The sequence below is a fragment of the Piliocolobus tephrosceles genome, chromosome 1 (assembly GCF_002776525.5).
Source record: "Piliocolobus tephrosceles isolate RC106 chromosome 1, ASM277652v3, whole genome shotgun sequence".
NCBI lineage: Eukaryota > Metazoa > Chordata > Mammalia > Primates > Cercopithecidae > Piliocolobus > Piliocolobus tephrosceles.
In genome coordinates this window covers 165,773,524-165,791,288 of record NC_045434.1, presented here as the reverse complement: position 1 = coordinate 165,791,288, position 17,765 = coordinate 165,773,524, and the positions used below count along the sequence as shown (strand labels likewise).

The 17,765-nt window shown below is 43.9% G+C and overlaps 1 protein-coding gene and 1 long non-coding RNA gene across 2 annotated transcripts in view; both read right to left on the bottom strand.

The window, feature by feature from the left end:
- Window positions 1-467: 467 nt before the first annotated feature.
- Window positions 468-17,765, bottom strand: part of LOC113224792 — a 67,847-nt gene continuing 50,549 nt past the window's right edge. Inside the window, exons 2-3 of the mRNA XM_031935872.1 lie at window positions 3,269-3,464; window positions 468-673 (exon numbers count right to left, since the gene is read on the bottom strand). Of these exons, the coding sequence (XP_031791732.1) occupies window positions 591-673; window positions 3,269-3,464 (279 nt within the window). The 3' untranslated portion in view covers window positions 468-590. The remainder of the gene's footprint in view (window positions 674-3,268; window positions 3,465-17,765) is intronic.
- Window positions 14,776-17,765, bottom strand: part of LOC111523300 — a 44,178-nt gene continuing 41,188 nt past the window's right edge. The window contains exon 3 of the long non-coding RNA XR_002725494.2: window positions 14,776-14,879. This is a non-coding gene — a long non-coding RNA (uncharacterized LOC111523300). The remainder of the gene's footprint in view (window positions 14,880-17,765) is intronic.

The following is a 17,765-nucleotide window of genomic DNA, read 5'->3' as shown; positions in this document are numbered from 1 at the left end:
TGAGACGGAGTCTCGCTCTTCACCCAGGCTGGAACGCAGTGGTGCCATCTCAGCTCACTGCAAGCTCCGCCTCCCGGGTTCACGCCACTCTCCTGCCTCAATCTCCAGAGTAGCTGGGACCACAGGCGCCCGCCATCACGCCCCCCACCACGGTCGGCTAATTTTTTATATTTTTAGTAGAGACAGGGTTTCACCATGTTAGCCAGGATGGTCTCGATCTGCTGACCTCGTGATCCAGCCACCTCGTCCTGCCAAAGTGCTGGAATTACAGACTCCAGCCACCACGCCCGGCAATACATTGTTAAGCAGAAAAGCTGGTTACAAATATATACATGGGAAAAAATATCTGGAAAGACATATCAATGTGATTGTAGCTCTTGTATCTGAATGGCAGAATTTATGGATAATTTTTTTTGTTTGTTTGCTTATCAGTATTTTCTCAATTTTAGATAATAAATATGCTTTACTTGTGTAATAGAAAATAAAATAAAATACAATTTGCTTTTTTAAAGGGTATAGACATGGTATTCACACAGACTTGGGTTCAAATCCCAGCTAGACCACCAAATAGCAGTGTGACCACAGAGACATTACTTACATACCCTGAGCTTCAGCTTCTTCATATCCAATATGGGTATAACGGCACTTTCCTCATGAGGTGGTCTTGAGGTTTCTGCGTGAAAGCATAAATAAAGTGCTTGACCCAGGGTAGATACTGAGCTACATTTTTCCCCTTCTTCCTAGATGTCCAAAAATAACTGAGATAACCATTTACAAGTACAACATGGTCAAACACGCCAAGTCATGTAAAATGTAGATCTGGAAATTATAAGAGACTAGTATTTAGTGCTTCCGCCTAACTCTTTTCTGTCTAATCTCCCCAACTCCATGCAGTGCAGCGGCAGATGCAGAGATTCCTGTTACTAACCAAGGTGTCTTGAAGGTTTGAGGCCCTCCAGGTGGACTAAAGCAGGCTGTGTTACCCAGCCCCATCAGCAGGTGGGGTCGTTCTCACCTGGTGTCCCCGTTCAGCCTGGCACGCCTCCTCACCAGGCATCAGGCTGTATGTCATAGGGGGCTATTCCATCAGTTACTGCACACATTCGAAACCCTCTCTCACTCTATCGGCTCCCACCTCAATCCAGTTCCTGTTCATGCCTCCGCCTCCATTTACCGTCTCACTCTTACCACTTAGGATTTTAGCCTCTTCATAGGGGAACTTGGTTATCTATCAGGATTCTGTCTGGAATTTGTCCTGCCTTCTGCCAACTACTCATTCATTTCCTCACCAAACTGTATAACTGCCTAATGGGTGCTAAGCTTTGTGCTAGGACTAAGAGATGAATCAGAGACAGCAGACCCTGATCTTGGGAGAGCCTCACAGCCTACCCCAAGGCCTCAGGTGGGGAAAACAGACTGGAACACAGGCCATAACCAATAGCTATTATAACAGCACTACAATGCTGTGTTATAGTAACTATTATCATTATAATCCTTACGTAACACTTGTCATACACTGGGAGTTGTTCTAAGCACTTTATATATGTTAAGCTTCACTTAAGCATTACAGCCTAACTACGAGATAGGTTAAAACTATCTCTATATGATAGATAAAGAAAGTGAAGCACAGAGAAGTTAAGTAACTGGCCCAGGATAGCACAGTTGGTAAATGGCAGAACCAAGACTTGAACTGAGGCTTCTTTACACTCTGAAAAATGACTGAGGATTCTAAAGGAGATTTTGTTTATGTGGGTCATGTCTAGTGATATTTATCATGTCAGAAATTAAAATAGAGAACTTTTAAAAACACTTATCAATTCCCTTAAAACAACAATAATAAACCTGTTACATGTTAATCTAAATAATAAATTTTAATGAAAAAAATCCGTAGCAAAATTAGTAAGAAGAATGCCATTGTTTCACATGTTTGCAATCTCTTTAATGTCTGACTTATTAACATCAAAGTAGATTCACATATCTTTTGCATTCAGCCTATTGTGTTATTTGATTGAAGTATATGAAGAAACCTGGCCTCACACAGTCATGAAGTTGGATAAGGGAGAAGCATTTTAATAATCTGTTCAGATAACTGTGGACATTCCTCTTTGATAGTACACCAAAACTCGACAAGTGGTGGATTTTCAAAGGGTCACTGCCTTGTGAAATCTGAAACCAGCTCACGGTGAAGGATACAAGTTTTCCAAAATCCCAATTTTTCATTTGAACTCTCAAATTTTATCATTGGCAGTACATACTGACATTTGTTTTCCTTGAAGTAACTTCATTTCCTTGAAGCCCTGACTTCATCATTTAAATACATATATGTGTGGGTGGATATGTGTGGGGATGTGTGCAGGTGTTGTGTCTGCCAATTGCAGTGTGTTTGTCAATCGTTCTTTCCAGGAAAATGGTTTTCCATGGAGAAAATGGCTACTTCAGCTCCCAACTCACTCACTCACTCCGGTGCTTTTCCTTGAGACCACCACTGTGCTTTTGTAGGCAACAGAAAAGCTTTACCCATACTTCTCATCTCATCATACCAATCATTAAAAAGACAGGCCAGGCACTTGAAGGCTGAAGTTTAATAAATTTGATCATTTTTATTGCTTCATCAAGGACATTAAGTGAAACTGACTTTTTTCTTCCTACCATGCACATGTGGTGGTGAGTAATACAATGATAACTACTGCAGTTTGCTACCACTACCTTGATCCAAACTAAAGCACCAGCTCTTTACCACTGTTGCTTTTACACCATCAGTTTAAACATCAACCAATGAAAAGGGAAAATTACATCTTAGTAGCACTATAAAAATAGTTCTGATCTCACGAACCTCTGAAAGTACCTCAGGTTCCTCCAGGTTCCTCCAGGGTCCTCAAGCCACACTGAGAACCATGGCTCTATACTATATAATCCAGGATAAACCTGGGGCTATGTCAGCTTCTTCACTGATCAAAGTTCAGATTAAAGCCCAACCCTGAGCCCAGAAGCCTCAGGATCTGGACAATCTTTCTTTGGCCAGCCCTTGTCCCTCATCTCTCAGAGCTAGGCCAAGTCTCTTTAACTCCAAGCTCTAACTTAGATTCTCACTGAAGACCATCTATCCCTCAAGTTAGACCAACCATAGGCTGGACAAAACCTCAGTTCACCTCACCCTTAAGACACTCATTAGACTTCTAGCCACTCAGGGAAAGAGAAAAAAGAGCAGAACTCCCATCTGGAGCCCTTACTGTGTGCCAGGCATGACATTCTTTGATTCAACTCTCACCTCCACTCCACCTCCAGCAAAGAAACTGAGGCTCAGGGAAGCAGGGTGCCCACGCAGATCTGTCTGACATGAAAGCTAAGCCATGGTGCCGCCTTCTGGTCAATTCCCACAGTCTCATTCCTGGCCCCGCCTGGACTTCCTCCCCTTCGTGTCTGTTGGCTGGTAAGGTTCCAGCATGCCTCACAACCAAAATTTCCTGAAATGAGAAAATTCCCAGCACCAGCGGTTTTAATCATCCAGTGTCTGAATTCCTAATGGTCGCAAATCACTCAGATGTTGGAAACTATGAGACACACCACTCTCCGGAATAGATCATTGATAAAGTCTGAGCTGAGTTCACTTCTGCTATTGTTGGAGACCAGGCGGCACAGGCTCTCCTTTGGGGAGTATTTCCACCCAAGCCGATGGTTTGTCATCTCTGTCTTTGTCCTGCACACGGGAGTTGACATCCTCTGGCCCCTGCCTCTTCCTCAGCACCAGGGGCTCCCTGGAAGAGCCAGGACCCATTCAAAAAAAAATCACAAAACAACTCCCCAGGATGTGACCAGGATAAGAATCACATCCTAAGATTCAGCTTCAGGAAAGTTTATCCCAAAATAAACCCAACACTGAAGTAAATAAAGCATTAGGAATATTTTGGGAGAGCAATTTCACAGAACTACAAAAAAGGAAAAAAAAGATACTATTGTCAACAGCCTTTGTTCAGACATTCTATATTTCTGGCACATCTTGTTAAGTGGCGGTTTTGTATCTGACATTTATGCAAGGGGGAAATGACCCATGTTTATGAAAATTATACCATTTCTTCTAAGAGTAAGAGTGTCCTTTAAGCACTGGTTTGAGATAGGGCAGAGAGCTTGATGAGGATTCAAGGTTGTGATGATTAAAGCCAGGGTAGGAGGAACATGTAATTTGTGCAAAAGAACCCGGAGAACAACAGCTAAGGAAGAACTCTGTTGAATATTTACAAAGGGGACGCTGCTTTGCAGTCTTGTTTCCCTAGGAGGAAGAGGGAACACAAACAGAAAGTTTTTATGATTCCACAGAACAAGAGAAGGCTCAACACTTGGCATAAAACAAGGTAAAGTGTTTGGGATGATGGACACCCACTAAGCCCATCTCCACTTGCACATTCAACCAAAACAGACAGATTCTATTAGGATCAGCTTCACTAATGTGATTGCATTCATCCATTCATCCAATATTTAACAAATACTGTGTATTATACCCCGCTAAGCACTGGGAATGACACAGTGATAAAAACACAGTCTGTGCCCTTCAGAAGCTCTTAGGACAGCAAGGAAAACAGATCTGTGAAGAGGCGATGATAAGAAGGTAATGAGTGCTCTAAATTTTGACGGGAGGCCGGACGTGGTAGCTCACACCTGTAATCCCAGCACTTTGGAAGGCCAAGGAGGGCAGATCACCTGAGGTCAGGAGTCTAAGACCAAACAGGCTAACATGGCATATATATATATATATATTTAGCTGGGTGTGGTGGCACGCACCTCTAGTTGCAGCTACTCGGGAGGCTGAGGCATGAGAATCGCTTGAACCTGGGAGATAGAGGCTGCAGTGAGCTGAAATTGCACCACGCACTCCAGCCTGGGCAACAGAGGGAGACTCTGTCTCTAATTAATTAATTAATTAAAATAAATTTTGATGAGGAAGTAGGAATCCAGCAAGGCTTCCTAGTGATGGTGACAGCTGACCTCAAAATTCCAGAGAGGATGGTGACTGGAGATGGATGCGGATGGTCATTCCAAAGATATCAATCAACAACTTTCTTCAGTTTTTCATCTTCAGTGCATTTATCACTCCATTTAAATTTTCCAGAATTGGTAAAACTTCTATGGGTCTTAATTGAAATATGGTAAGAAATAACTTGTTACATTTGACTTAGGAAAACTGCATGATCCAGTGGTGAAAAACCACAGGTCTGGGGACAGACACCTGGGTTTGAGTTCTGCCACTGCCACTTGCCAGCTGTGGGCACGTCACTCACCCTGTCAGGTCCATGCCCACCTCACCGGGATGTTGCAAGAAATAACATGAAGCAATTGAAGCATCTGGCCCCTAATAATATTCTGTTCTTCCCCTAAGATCCTGTGACTACATCCCAAACATCCCCCAGTTCCATGGGTGACTGTTACAACCCCACAGCCTTCCTTCATCCCAGCTGCCACCATCTCTCACCTGCACTACGTGATAGCCTCTGGACTTTTGTCCCCACTTCCTACCTCAGTCCCCTTTGGTCTGTTTTTCACAGAGCAGCCAAAATGCTTGAAAATGCATGGTGCTCAGGCCTTTTCTCCACTTCACACACTCCCACAGCTCTCCCTTGACCTCTGATAAATTCGAAACTTTAGAACAGCTTTCATGGCCTTCATTGTTCAGCCCCTGCTCCCCTTTCAGCCTGGTCTGCCTCCCACTACCCCTTTCCACTCCATGCTCACATTTGCCCATGGACTTCTGCCTGGAACACCATCCCTGCTGCACACCTCTTCTCCTGCATGCTAATGCCACTCCATTCCCATTGCTTCCTGGAGGAAGCCCTATGCTTTGATGCTTCTTCCAGGAAGCAACCCATGATTTCTGACCACCACAACCACCCCAAGCAACACTGGATTCAGTGCTCCCTGTCTGTCCTTCCTCCCTTCCACTTTTTTCCCCATTTATCATAGTCTTTTACAATCTACTCCTCTGTATCCATCACTAGATAGTCATTTCTTAGGAATAGGTTTTGAAGCTTTTATCCCATATCTGACCTATTTTGAATGAATTAATAATCTCACAACTAATGAATGGTAGTGATGAGATTAAAACTCAGGTCAATCTCATCCCCAAATGTATGGGTTCCCATCATCCCAGTTGAAACCTAACTAAAAACTGTAGTGCCATCCACACTCCACTGCCCCACACCCCCAGTGGGTCTGCTCCCACCAGTCCCCAACCCTGCCCCCCAAAACACACACACACAAACACACACACACACACACCCCTAGCTTAGGGTCCCTCTATTTGGCATGGACTCACTTTCTGCCACGAATGCATATCTTCCTTGCGGGCTGAGGCCCTATATGGACTGTACTAAAAACACTCAACCCACTGATTCTGGTGAAATCATTTTGGAGTGACAGGGATAGACAGGGACTTTCCTGGGCTCAGGACTCTAGCCGGGGAGTGGCAAAAGCCACACTGCAACTCAACTCAGGAGAAAATGCCTGGAAATTTGAGCCAGCTGTTTTTTTCTTACTCACCAAAGTGCATTGAGTCAACCCTTGATCTTTTGTCAATATTTGCAGACCGAAAACACGACAAACCACCCCCTGTGCCGCCAGAGTGTAGACACGAAATCCCCTGGGGTAAAACAGAAATTTCATAACTGGCTGTAGAGTTACTGTTTTTGCCTTTTGGGAGCTTCCACCTTGTGATGGGAAGAGCACTGTCAGCCCAACACAGAAACTCTGCCGCCTGGAGTCACGTGGATCCAGATGCAAAGAGACTTGAATGTCATGCTAAAGAGTTTGGGTAATAACAACGATAAAATGCTACTTATTGAGGTAGATGCGTTTAATGTATCTTCTTTCATCCTGAAGGCTAAGAATTTGTACAGCCATATTACAGATTTGGAAAATGATGTGAAGAGAAGCTAAGAGATTTGCCATTGCCACTCAGCTGCCAAAGGTCAGAGGCAGGATTCTAGTCTGTCCCCTTTGTTCCATCACCCCTGCCTCCCCCGGGCCCAGCCACCATCACCTCTCCCTGGGGGAGCTCCTAATTGTTCTCCCTTCTTCCTCTTGTGCCCTCCTCCAACCTGTCTCCAGCCAAAGTGATCTTTAACAATGTAAACCCCCTTGTATCACTCTTTCCAATATAATGGTCATTACTTCTACTTCTCAGCCTCCATCCTCCAGCCATTGTCCGGCAATTCGGGCAGAATTCACTCCTGCTCAGAAGGTGAGTCGATGCGGTAGTGCCACTGGCTCTGCTAGAGGAATTGGTTAGCAGGACTTTGCATCTACCTGGCCACAGACGTTGGGAAGGTGTGAAAAAAGGCCATCAGCTGGATGCTCAAGATTGAATTCTGAGATTGTGGGGGTGATGCTCTTGCTCTCATTCCTGTCTGCGGGTAGCCATCCTGTGACCCTGGAAGAAACCAGTCCAAGGATGGTACTAACCTACAGAAGAAGGACGTGGCCAGGGTAATCACATAGATCTGGAGCTGGAACCCTGAATGTACCACACCCGAAGCCTTCCCACCTTTCAACCTCTCAGTGACAGTGAACCAATAAACCCTTTTTATTGTTCAAGCCAGTGTGAGTTAGGTTCGCTATAACTTGCAGCAGAAAGTCTCCTGAGTGGTTCAGATACCTGTTGGTGCTCCTGGAATTGCATCCAGATGCCCTACCTTAGTATTAAAATCTCACTCAACTCTAAGATCAACGAGTGGGGAGGGTGAGGGCTAGATTTTCATTGACCCTGGTATTGCCAGCCCCTACTAGACATCAATCTGGCACAGAGCAGACAATGTTAACTTTTTTTCCTTGAAGGAGTAAAACCCAGGTCTCTTTTCAGTGTCTTATCAGCCTCCCAAAGGCAGGGAATCCCACTGGGATCCCTGATCACCTACCAGAGCCACCTCTCTGCAGTCGACTACATTTTGCTAGACATCGGCCTTGCTGTCCACCTTCCCCATCAGCGTCCTCACAGAGACCACCATGAGGGAGGGGCAGCAGGTCTGAACTTGAGGCTATGTCCAGCAGTGTGTCTGAGCTCCAGGTACCCAGGAGGGGGCCATGGCCGAGCGATGCCCAGGGCATAGGATGGTGCAAGCAAGATGTAAACAAGATGCAAACAAGATGGTGCAAGGAGATGCAAACAAAATGGTGCAAGGAGAGCCTCCAAAACAGTATGGAATTCACACAAGTAAATGAGAGGGACTTCAGAGCCATTGTGATTTGGGCAGCAATGAATATGACCAGCAGGGTGACCAGTGGACCATGAGAAACATCCACGTGTGGGTTCAAAGAACATTGCATTCCTTTGTTTACCTAACCCACATCCTCCTTCCAGTCTTAGGGCCTTTGCACTGCCCTTTCCTCGGACTGATTGCCCAGTTACTCTACCTCATGACCAACCTCTGTCTTCACTCTCTGCAGAGTGCTTATCAATGGCTGATTACATTTGTTTGCTTTTGTTTCTCTGTCCATGAGAGCAAGGTCCTTGATTGTCTTATTTATCACTACTTCTCTCATATCAAATATCCCTCCATAGTCCTGACTGAACAGCTCATGCCTATAATCCCAGCACTTTGGGAGGCTGGGAAGGGAGGATTGCTTGAGGCTAGGAGTTTGAGACCAGCAACATAGCAAGACCCCATTAAAATAAAATAAAATAAAAATTATCCAGGCGAGGTGATGTGTGTCTGTAGTACCAGCTACTGAGTGGGGCTGGGGTGGGAAAACCACTAGAGCCTGGGAGGTTGAGGCTGCAGTAAGCCCTGATCACAACGCTGCATTCCAGCCTGGGCGACAAAGCGAGACCCTATCCCCCCGACAAAAAAAAAACAAAAACAAAACCAAAACTCCTCCCATAAACACACATTAAATAAATGAACAGTTGCCCTGCCCCCTCCACTCAGAGGCCGACCCCCTTCAATTGTGAACTTGGTCTCATCAGTCAAGTATATTCAGATGTGATCTCCTCACAGGGGCCTCCCCCTCCCTCATCCCGAGTAATCCCTCCTCCCCCACCTCACTTATTTCCTTCATGCTCTTTAGGGCAATATAAAATTATCTCATGTATTTGTGTTTACTTGTTAGTTATCTGCCTTTCTCCTGTGAATGTAAACTATATCTTTTCTTGTCCCCAGGGGAGATCGCTTCCAGACTTTAAGTAGGTGCTCAATAAACTTTTGTGGCCGGAATGAACAGCAAGGGAGGAAATGAATCTCCAGGGCTCTGGAACCAGTGGACATAAGAAGATAAAGAAAGAATCAAAGTTGATTTCAGAGTAATTCTGTGAGGTAAACAGGGTGGTTTTTTCTACCATGGCTGTTGAGAGACGAGGAAAGCAAAGTTTACAACGTTGTGACCTCATCAAAATAGCTTGTCTGGTGAAGTCCATAGTTGAACTTGGGTCTGATTCCTTTTCCAGTTCCTTTTCTTTTGAATCATGCAGCTTTCCTGTTGAAACTCATCTATATAGATGCTAAAAGTATCAGCAATCTCCTCTCTGCAAGTCGCTCCAAATTCTCGCAAGGTGGAGCATGGCTGTTTGAGAAGCCATCACTGAATCTCCTAATGTGTTGGCCCTCACAATGCTGCAGTTATATTGCTTTCATGAGACACTAGCAACCAATAGCAGCCTGGCATTGTAAAAGTTTCTCCGTGCCTTCGTGCTACAGCCAGGCCTCTGGCTTCTCTCTTTCTCTCAATTATTACCTTAACCATGCCCTGGAGACCTAAGGAGCCAGTTTATTTTGACTGGGAGATTGTTAAACTGCAGGAGGCAAAGCAGAGACACTGCCAGGCTGTGATTTCCATTGCTCCACATGACCAGGGGGTGCTGAGAATAGCCAAGGCCGCTTCCTGCTGGAGGAGGAAATGGCAGTTTCCTCAACTCCAGGAAACCTTACTTCCTCTCTGGTGCCTAGCTCCGTGTTAACCAATTAGACAGCTTCTTCCCACCCGAGACCCCAGAGACCTGGCCCAAGCCTGGAGAAGACATCCTGTTTCCCCTGAGGAAGCGGCCCAGATTGAAGGAGCCACTAGGGTATTTGAGGGGGGAGTGAGTAGGGAGTAGGGCAGGAAGGGGCTGACAAGGAGTAATAACGGTGATATCCAGTGTCTACTAAGAACCACACCCCCACTGCCACCCCCACTCCTCTGTCCTGACCCTGAGAGATCTCAATGCACTTGGCAAACTCTTACTGGCCTTTGTAGTCCAAAGTCTTCCCGTGATCCCGTCTCATCCTCAAGCCGGCTCCTCCATCCACCATCTCTCTTCTGTATACCATCCCAGTCCAAAAAACAATGCCGGCCCTTTCTTGGTTTCTACAGAAAACAGGCTCCCACCACACATTCCAGGAGTTTAGAAACTTTGCTGAGCACTAAGTGGGCACCAGGCACCATCACATTGCCTGGCAGATAGCCTCATGCAGACAGCTCCGGAGCCAAGCTTCCTGGGTTCAAATCCTGTTTCACATCCTCTGTCCACAGCTAGCTATGTCTTGTCAGGGGGGTCATTTAACCCTCTGGGTCTCAGCTTTTCCTCTATTTCCCCCTATGTATGGGAATAGTGGTAATTAGCCCTTCAGGGTTGTAGGGAGATGCAATGGAACAAAGCCCTGGGCTTTTATAGCTCAGTACTCAGTGATGGTCATTATTGTTTTATTCTGCTTCCTCCTCCATTTCAGAAGCAGGGGGAAAAAACCCCACAAAACCCTTTCCTTGTCTCTTGAAGAATAATAGTACCCTTTCCCTGAAACCTTGGCACTAGCCAGTATCCATGCTTGGGAATTTCAGTTTCTATAGGAACCAATCTTCTGAGGATATTTTTCTGAGTGCTTTACTTGTGTGTGGGATTTCAGTGAATAAAACCTTCCCAATCTCATTATCATTTATTACCATTTAATATCAACCACTCACTAAATAACTTATTATCTCATTTTTAAAAATAAACTTCCTATCTTAGAATAGTTTTAGACTCACAGGAAAAATTGCAGAGGTAACAGAGAATTTCCAGATACTTCACACCCAGTTTCCCCAAATCTTAACATCATATGTGAATGTGGTACATTAGTTAAAATTAATGAACCAATATTAATATACTATAATTAACTAAAGCCCATGGTTCCTCCTTAGGTTTTACATAGTGTCTTTCTTTCTTCTTTCTTTCTTTCTTCCTTTCTCTTTCTTTCTTCCTTCCTTCTTTCCTTCTTTCTTTCTTTTTCTTTTTCTTTCTTTCTTTCTTCTTTCTTTCTGTCTTTTCTTTCTTTCTTCCTTTCTTTTCTGTTCTTTCTTTCTTTCTTTCTCTCTCTCTCTCTTTTTTTTTTTTCTTTAGATGAAGTCTCCCTGTGTCACATAGGCTGGAGTGCAGTGGCACAATGTCAACTCACTGTACCCTCCACCTCCCAGGTTCAAGCAGTTTTCCTGCCTCAGCCTCCCGAGTAGCTGGGATTACACCACCACCATGCCTGGCTAATTTTGTGTATTTCTACTAGAGATGGGGTTTCACTACGTTGGCCAGACTGGTTTCAAACTCCTAACCTCAGGTGATCCACCCACCTCAGCCTCCCAAAGTGCTGAGATTACAGGAGTGAGCCACCGCGCCTGGTCCCTAGCGTCCTTCTGTTCTCAGATCCCACCGAAGATACCACATTATATTTAGTTATCAAGTCTCTTCGGGATCCTCTGGCCTGTGACAGCTCCTTGTTTTCGTGACCTTGACAGTTTTGTGGAGTATTGGCCAGGTATTATGAAGAGTATCTCTCAGTTAGATTTTGTTTCATGTTTTTCTTTTGACTAGATAGACTGGGGTCTGGGACTGAAAGGAAGAACACCACAGAGGTGACATTTTGGTACATACTGTAGACATGACTCAGCACCACTTATGTTGACCTGATCACCTGACTTAGGTCGTGTTTGTCAGGTTTCTCCACTAACATTACTTTCTTTTTTTCCTCCGCCTATACTGTATTCTTTGGAAGAAGGTCACTATGCACAACACACATTTAAGGATTAGGGAATTATACTCCGCCTCCCACAGGGTGGAATATCTATACAAATGATTTGAAATTCTGCTGCACAAAAAAATTGTATATTTTCCCCCATTCATTTATTTCTTTATTTATTTATATCAGTATGGACTCATAGGTATTTATTTTATACTTTGTATTATAATACTATATTATTATTATTATTATTATTATTTGGAGACAAGGTCTCGCTCTGTAGCCCAGGCTAGAGTGCAGTGCTGTGCGATCTCAGCTCACTGCAATCTCTGCTTCCGGGGCTCAAGCGATCCTCCCATCTCAGCTCTGCCAAGTAACTGGGACTACAGGGATATGCCACCATGCTCGGCTAATTTTTTAATTTTTTGTAGAGATGAGGTCTCACTGTAATGCCCAGGCTAGTCTCAATCTCCTGGGTTCAAGCCATCCTCCCGCCTTAGCCTCCTGAAGTGCTGGGATTATAGACGTGAGCCACCACGCCCAGCTACCTTATTTATTTTGTTGTTCAAATGTTCCAGCTTTGGCCATTGGGAGCTCTTTCAATTGGTTCCTCCATCACATTGATACACCCATATAATTGTTTTTGTTTTGCTTTGTTTTTGAGAAATTTCTTACTTTCTGGTACTAGGAGATGCTCTAGGACCATCTTATAAACGTCCTGCCCCAGTCATAGATTCAGCTATTTCTCCAAGGATTGCTGGTTCCTTGTACTGCACAATAGTAATGAAAACCAAAATATGGACTCTAGGTATACTTGCAGCCACTGAGATGTCATTGCTTCTAGGCTCTCTCAGCTGACACAGGCAGGAAACATGTATGTGTATATACTAACCTGTGTATATGTCCATGCCTATACATTTTCTATATATAAACATCTGTATCTATATTAAGCTAAACATGATTCACACGGTACCTCCAACTCGAACCCAATATCATGTAGATCATTCTAGCTTCCTCCTCTTGCTTACCTATGCACTCCCCTCCAAGTGTAAAATCCCTGGCTTCCACCATCCACCATCTTTTTATTTATTTGTTCAGTCCCAGGATACCTGTATAGCAGTACCATAATTGTTAACCCATATCCCACAGGAAACAACTTTTCAGCTAGAGTGCAGTACTTGTATATAGTTTCTTTTGCCTTTAATCTTATAGACTCCATTTATTTCCAAAATTACTTAGGTCCACAACAATTTCATCCACCCCATCACTGTGGTTGTTTTATACATTTGTGATACAATTAGATTGCTTTGTCACCTTATGCATCTGGTTGTTTTATACATTTGTGATACAATTAGATTGCTTTGTCACCTTATGTATCTGGTCCTGGGTTCTCTTGACATCCTAAATAGTTTTTTAAATTCATTTAAATACAAAAAGTTCACTGTGTGCTGTGAAGTTCTGTAAGTTTTCATAAATGCCTGTTGTCATGTATCCACAATTGCAGTATCATGCATAATGGTTTCACCACTCTAAAAAATTCCCTGTACCTCATCTGTTCAACACTCCCCCTAATCCCCTGACAACTGCTTATCTTTTTACTCCCATTACAGTTTTGCCTTTTCTAGAATGGCACAGACTTGGAATTGTACACTATGCAGCCTTTTCAGACTCTTTCTTCATTTAGCAATACACATTTAAGATTCATTCATAGCCTCTCACAGCTTGATAGCACCTTATTTTTTGAATCATGAAATAGTATTCCATTGTGTATATGTACCACTGTTTGTCCACCAATTCACTTATTGAAGAACATTTTGGTTTTTGTTTTTTGTTTCAGTTTTTGGCAATTATTAAAATAAACTGCTATAAACAATAGTGTGCAAGTTTTTGCTTGAACATTCATTTTCAAATCAGTTGGATAAATACCTAGGAGTATATTGCTAGATCATAGAGTAAGATTAGATTTAGTTTTGTAAGAAACTGCCACACTGTTTTCTCAAGTGGCTATACGATTTTGCATTCCCACAAGCAATGAATGAAATTTCCTATTACTCCACATCCTCATCAGCATTCAGTATTGTCAGTGTTGGATTTTGGCCATTCTAAAAGGTGTGTAGTGATATCTTGTGGTTGTTTAAACTTGCAATTCCCTAATGACAAATTATGTTGGTCAACTTTTCACATGATCATTTCCCTTCTGTATATCTTATTTGGTGAGGTGTCTGATTGTACCTTTTGCTCACTTTTTAACTGGATTGTTGGTTTTCTTATTGCTGTGTTGATGTGTCTTTTGTATATATTGGATATAAGTCCTTTCTCAGACATGTGTTTTGCAAATATTTTCTCCCATTCTATGGGTTGTCTTTTGACTATCTCCATAGTGTCTTTCACAAAGCAGAATTTTTTTATGTTAATGAAATCCAAGTTACCAGTTTTTTCTCTCACGCCTTGTACCTTTGGTGTTGTATCTAATAGCTTATCACCAAATCTTGAATGATTTTAAATACGCTATCTTATAAATCATTACACCACTGCTCCTGGGCAGGGGATGTCATTTTTTTTTTTTTTTTTCTTTTTTTTTTTTTTTTTTTGAGATGGAGTCTCACTCTGTTGCCCAGGCTGGAGTGCAGTGGCCGGATCTCAGCTCACTGCAAGCTCCGCCTCCCGAGTTTACACTATTCTCCTCCCTCAGCCTCCTGAGTAGCTGGGATTACAGGCGCCCGCCACCTCACCCGGCTAGTTTTTTGTATTTTTTAGTAGAGACGGGGTTTCACCGTGTTAGCCAGGATGGTCTTGATCTCCTGACCTCGTGATCCGCCCGTCTCAGCCTCCCAAAGTGCTGGGATTACAGACTTGAGTCACCACGCCCAGCCGGGGATGTCATTTTCATTTCATAGAATAAACAGCCGTCTGTCACATTTATCTCTTCAGGACCTTGAAATAGGGAAAATGAGAGAATGGGTAAGCACCAAGAGAGAATATATAGGCAAAAGCAGACCAAGGCAAACATTACGAGGCTTCAAAGCTCTCTGTTCAACTTTAAAATTCATGAGCATTTGATTATCTCTTGCACTGAATAGCTGTATTTGTTTTAATGTAAATATTATATTATTATTGACAAGTTGGCAATTATTATTGCCAAATATTATATTATTATTACACACACACCACCACCACCAAAGTTTTGGTAAAACTGGTGCTTCATTAGCAAACGCCATGTTTAATGACTGAGTGACTTTATATCCTCCAGCAGTGACACACTTCTCCCAGGAATATTTGTACCTCAGTTTGGGAAGCAAACTAGACTGAAGGAAAGGGCAAGGTTGAGCACCTTGTCAAATGTCACACAGCTAGCAAGTGGCTGACCCAAGATTTGATTCCTGAGTAAGCAGACTCCAAAGCTAGTGCTCCCAAGAAGCCTTGCGGGTACAGTATGTCTGCCAGCATACAGTGTCTGTGTCCTTGACCAGACGCAGCCTGGCTCAGGGAGGCTGACATCATCTCCATTTCAAGGAGGCACACTTCTCCCCTCACCATTGATCTGGCCTTCCTCTGGCCTTCACAGCCCCTAGCGTCATACCATATCATTTAGGCTTCCCTCCCTCTTCAAAGCATGAATTAGGAAAGGAGAGAAAGCAACCTCAGGATGTGTCTGTGAGGAATGTGGGAAAGAACCAGCCCTAGGGGGATGATAAAGACCTTGAAAAAAACAAACAAACAAAAAAAGATTTTTCTTTATAATAAAACACTTTTTATACTCAAACAATTTTTTGCTGAAACAACAATGCACGTAAAACCTATTGAGGGAAATGTATAATTATGCCAAATTAAACTGTGTAGAAGCGTCTCCCTGGCCGTGAGAACCATTTATTTCATGGTTCAGTTGTATTCGGTGGCTGGGGCTGGAGTAGCCACTGTTCTAAAAGAGGAGCTTCTTTAGAGAAAGAGGTCATTCTCTCAGAGAAATGACTTTTGCCCTCCGGAGCTGGGACCTGACTGGCTCCTCTAGAAAAAGTGGGAGCTGCAGGCATGTCTCTGTGAGCGCGCCTGACCACAGAACCCAGCGCTGGGCCAAGCAGTCTCTTTGTCCCCACCCATCTCATCTGGATTGTATACATTCAACAAACATGCCCATGTATTGGGCATGAACCTCCAAGTCTACCTTCCTCCTAAGGGCTCAGTGGCCTTATAAGTGTTCCCTTTATCCCACATGCTGTCCTGGAGTGCAAGCCCTAAATTCAAGTCTCTTCTGCAATGACTAATTCTGTGATCTTGCTTGACATCTCTGCACCACTTTCCTCCCATCCATCTGTGAAACACGAGTGAGAGGCTTCCAGGTGGGCATGGAGCAGGATGCTTTCACCTACGTCATTTGAAGGAGATCGCTCTTCTAGCAGAAAAAAATGACAAGGAAGTGACTATATCATCAAGATGAGTCTTTGAAGCTTCCTGCAAAGTCTTCATGTCCTTTGGTGGCAAATGTTTCCTCTCAAATGTATGTAAAATATTTAGCACAATGTCCTAACTCAGTCATTGTGGATGCCCTTTCCTTCCCTTTTTTTGCAACTGCTTCAGAGAACCCCCACCCACTTTTGTATGCCTCACTGCCTGGGACAAGGCAGCTTTGCCCTGTGCCCCACTTAAGCCCTGAACCTCAATGCATCTTCAGGGAAAGCTTCAGAGTGACTGCTGCCATTCACTTTTCAAACACCCCAAAATGGGGTTCCAAGCCTCACTCCAATCAGCGTAACTAAGGGAAGGAGCTGGAACAACCGGGATTGTGGGAGATTAACCAGCTCTCCCACTGAGAGGCCAGGCAACCTGTGTTACTAAATCCTTCTACCGGATTAAGCCAGAGCCCACAGATCAGCCACAAGCTTGAACAGATGTGACACAACGGGGCACTTTCTGGGCCTTGGTCCAAGGAAGGAGCTAAAAGTAGATGGTGCATGGGCACAAGGCACTTGTCACTCTCTCCCTTGTAGAGGCAGTGGGCTGTCTCAGAAAGAACATGAGTCAAAAGACCTGCGTTGGCCCAGCTTGGCCATGTGTCAGCTGTGTGACCTTGAGTGAGTCACTTCACTGCTCTGGGCCTCCATTCCTTCAACAGAAAAGTGGAGCTCATTGTATGGATTTCACAGAGTCATGAAGGATTCTGAAATAATCAATCCAAATTTTATGTCTTCAATGACCCTCAAAATGAAATATGAATGGGATTGTCTCTGGCTGGATAAAGGCCTGGCTCAAAGAACCAATCATGTCTGTGTATTCTCTGACTCCTCCTCCTTCCTCTGTGCTTCTTGGTGCTTTGCACATGCTTCCCCCATAACACTCTGCTTCAGGAGTTCCTCTCCTGTAACTCGACTTCTTGGAAACAGGGATTCTGCAATATTTATCTCTGCTTTCCCACACCTGGCCACACATGGGTTCCTAAATATGTATATCCAAGTAAATGTACTTTGTAAATGATGCAATCCTCTGATCATTATCTACAGTCTAGGAAGGGAAATGGAACATATCAATAGATATTAATATATCTGTCAATATTAGCATACCCATGAACATATCTATTAAAATGTTCCATTTTCCCTCCTAGACTGTAGATGCTTTGAGGGCAAGGATCAGAGCTACTTCATCCACGTATCTACCATGGCGCCAAACTAGACACACAGGGAGTGTTCAGTGAGTATATGTGGAAAGCAAGGAGAAAGATGGGAAGGGGAGAGGAAGAAATAGAAACTCCCCCTCCCCAACAGCAGCAGCTAACCCAGCCAGTTCACCTGCCCACTCAGCCACTGGGCAGACCCACGCTCTCACTCC